The 1156-nt window shown below is 52.8% G+C and overlaps 1 protein-coding gene across 1 annotated transcript in view; it reads right to left on the reverse strand.

Moving 5' to 3' along the window:
- LOC125488018 overlaps positions 1-1156 on the reverse strand; it is a 51236-nt gene that overhangs the window by 9086 nt on the left and 40994 nt on the right. Inside the window, exon 7 of the mRNA XM_048620766.1 lies at positions 626-692. Within this exon, the coding sequence (XP_048476723.1) occupies positions 626-692 (67 nt within the window). The remainder of the gene's footprint in view (positions 1-625; positions 693-1156) is intronic.

Consider the following 1156-nt stretch of genomic DNA (forward strand, 5'->3'; position numbering starts at 1 on the left):
CCCAGGGATGTGCAGGTTAGGGTGGATTGGCCATGCTAAATTGTCCCGTAGTGCCCAGGGATGTGCAGGTTAGGGTGGATTGGCCATGGGAAATGCACGGTTACTAGGATTGGGTCTGGATGGGATAGTCTTTGGAGGGTTGGTGCAGACCCAATGGGCTGAATGGCCTCTATCTGCACTGTAGGGATTCTATGAGTGTCTAGGTGAAAGATCACAGGATGAGGGATTTGGGAGCTAATGGGAGAAGAGGCTTGGTGATGCTGTGGGGTGAAGAGGGGGTTAACCTATGAGTTGGTGGGGGGGGTGGAGAGGCAGTTTTTGGGGTGTGGTGTCAGATGGGGGACATGGATGGTGGTGCAAGGTTATAGTTAGTGCAGAGTCCTGGGGCAAGAGGGGATTGAGATACCTGAGGCAGTGGGTGACTCAAGGATCCCAAGGCAGAGGGAAGCAGGTGGTGGGAAGCAGGGATGGAGAGAGACGTTGTGATGAGATGAGGGTAGCCTGGCCCAGGGAATGGTGCTGCTGGTGGTGGGGTTGGCACTGGAGGTGGAGGTTAGGACGCAGAACAACGCATAAAAATCTGAAGAGCAGCCACTGAGCTGAAGAATATTCCGGAAGCTCTCACCTCTCATCCTGAATTTCCAGTTCTCCGTCATTCCTGCCCGGAGTGTCGACAGTCGGGGAGTCGGAAACTGTAACAAAACCCGGACACAGTCAATCAGAGGCTGTCTCTTGGGAGACGACATGTTCAGACACCTATGTACCTCATCATTTTCTTCAAAAATAAATTATTTTCAACTATTCATTAACTGAGGGGACGGTGTGAAATCACCTCAGTGATGATGGGTGTTGATTTTGCTAAATCAAAACTCCAGTTCCCCACCAAGGACACAGGTTGCTCAAGGGTTAGCACTGCTGCCTCACAGTGCCAGGGACCCGGGTTAAATCCCACCCTCGGGCGACTGTCTGTGTGGAGTTTGCACATTCTCCCCGTGTCTGTGTGGGTTTCCTCCGGGTGCTCCGGTTTCCTCCCACAGTCCAAAGATGTGCAGGTTAGGGTGGGTTGGCTGTGCTAAATTGTCCCATAGTGCCCAGGGATGTGCAGGTTAAGGGTGGATTGGCCGTGCTAAATTGTCCCATAGTGCCCAGGGATGTG

This window comes from Rhincodon typus, chromosome 48 (assembly GCF_021869965.1).
Source record: "Rhincodon typus isolate 14 chromosome 48, sRhiTyp1.1, whole genome shotgun sequence".
Taxonomy (NCBI): Eukaryota; Metazoa; Chordata; class Chondrichthyes; order Orectolobiformes; family Rhincodontidae; genus Rhincodon; species Rhincodon typus.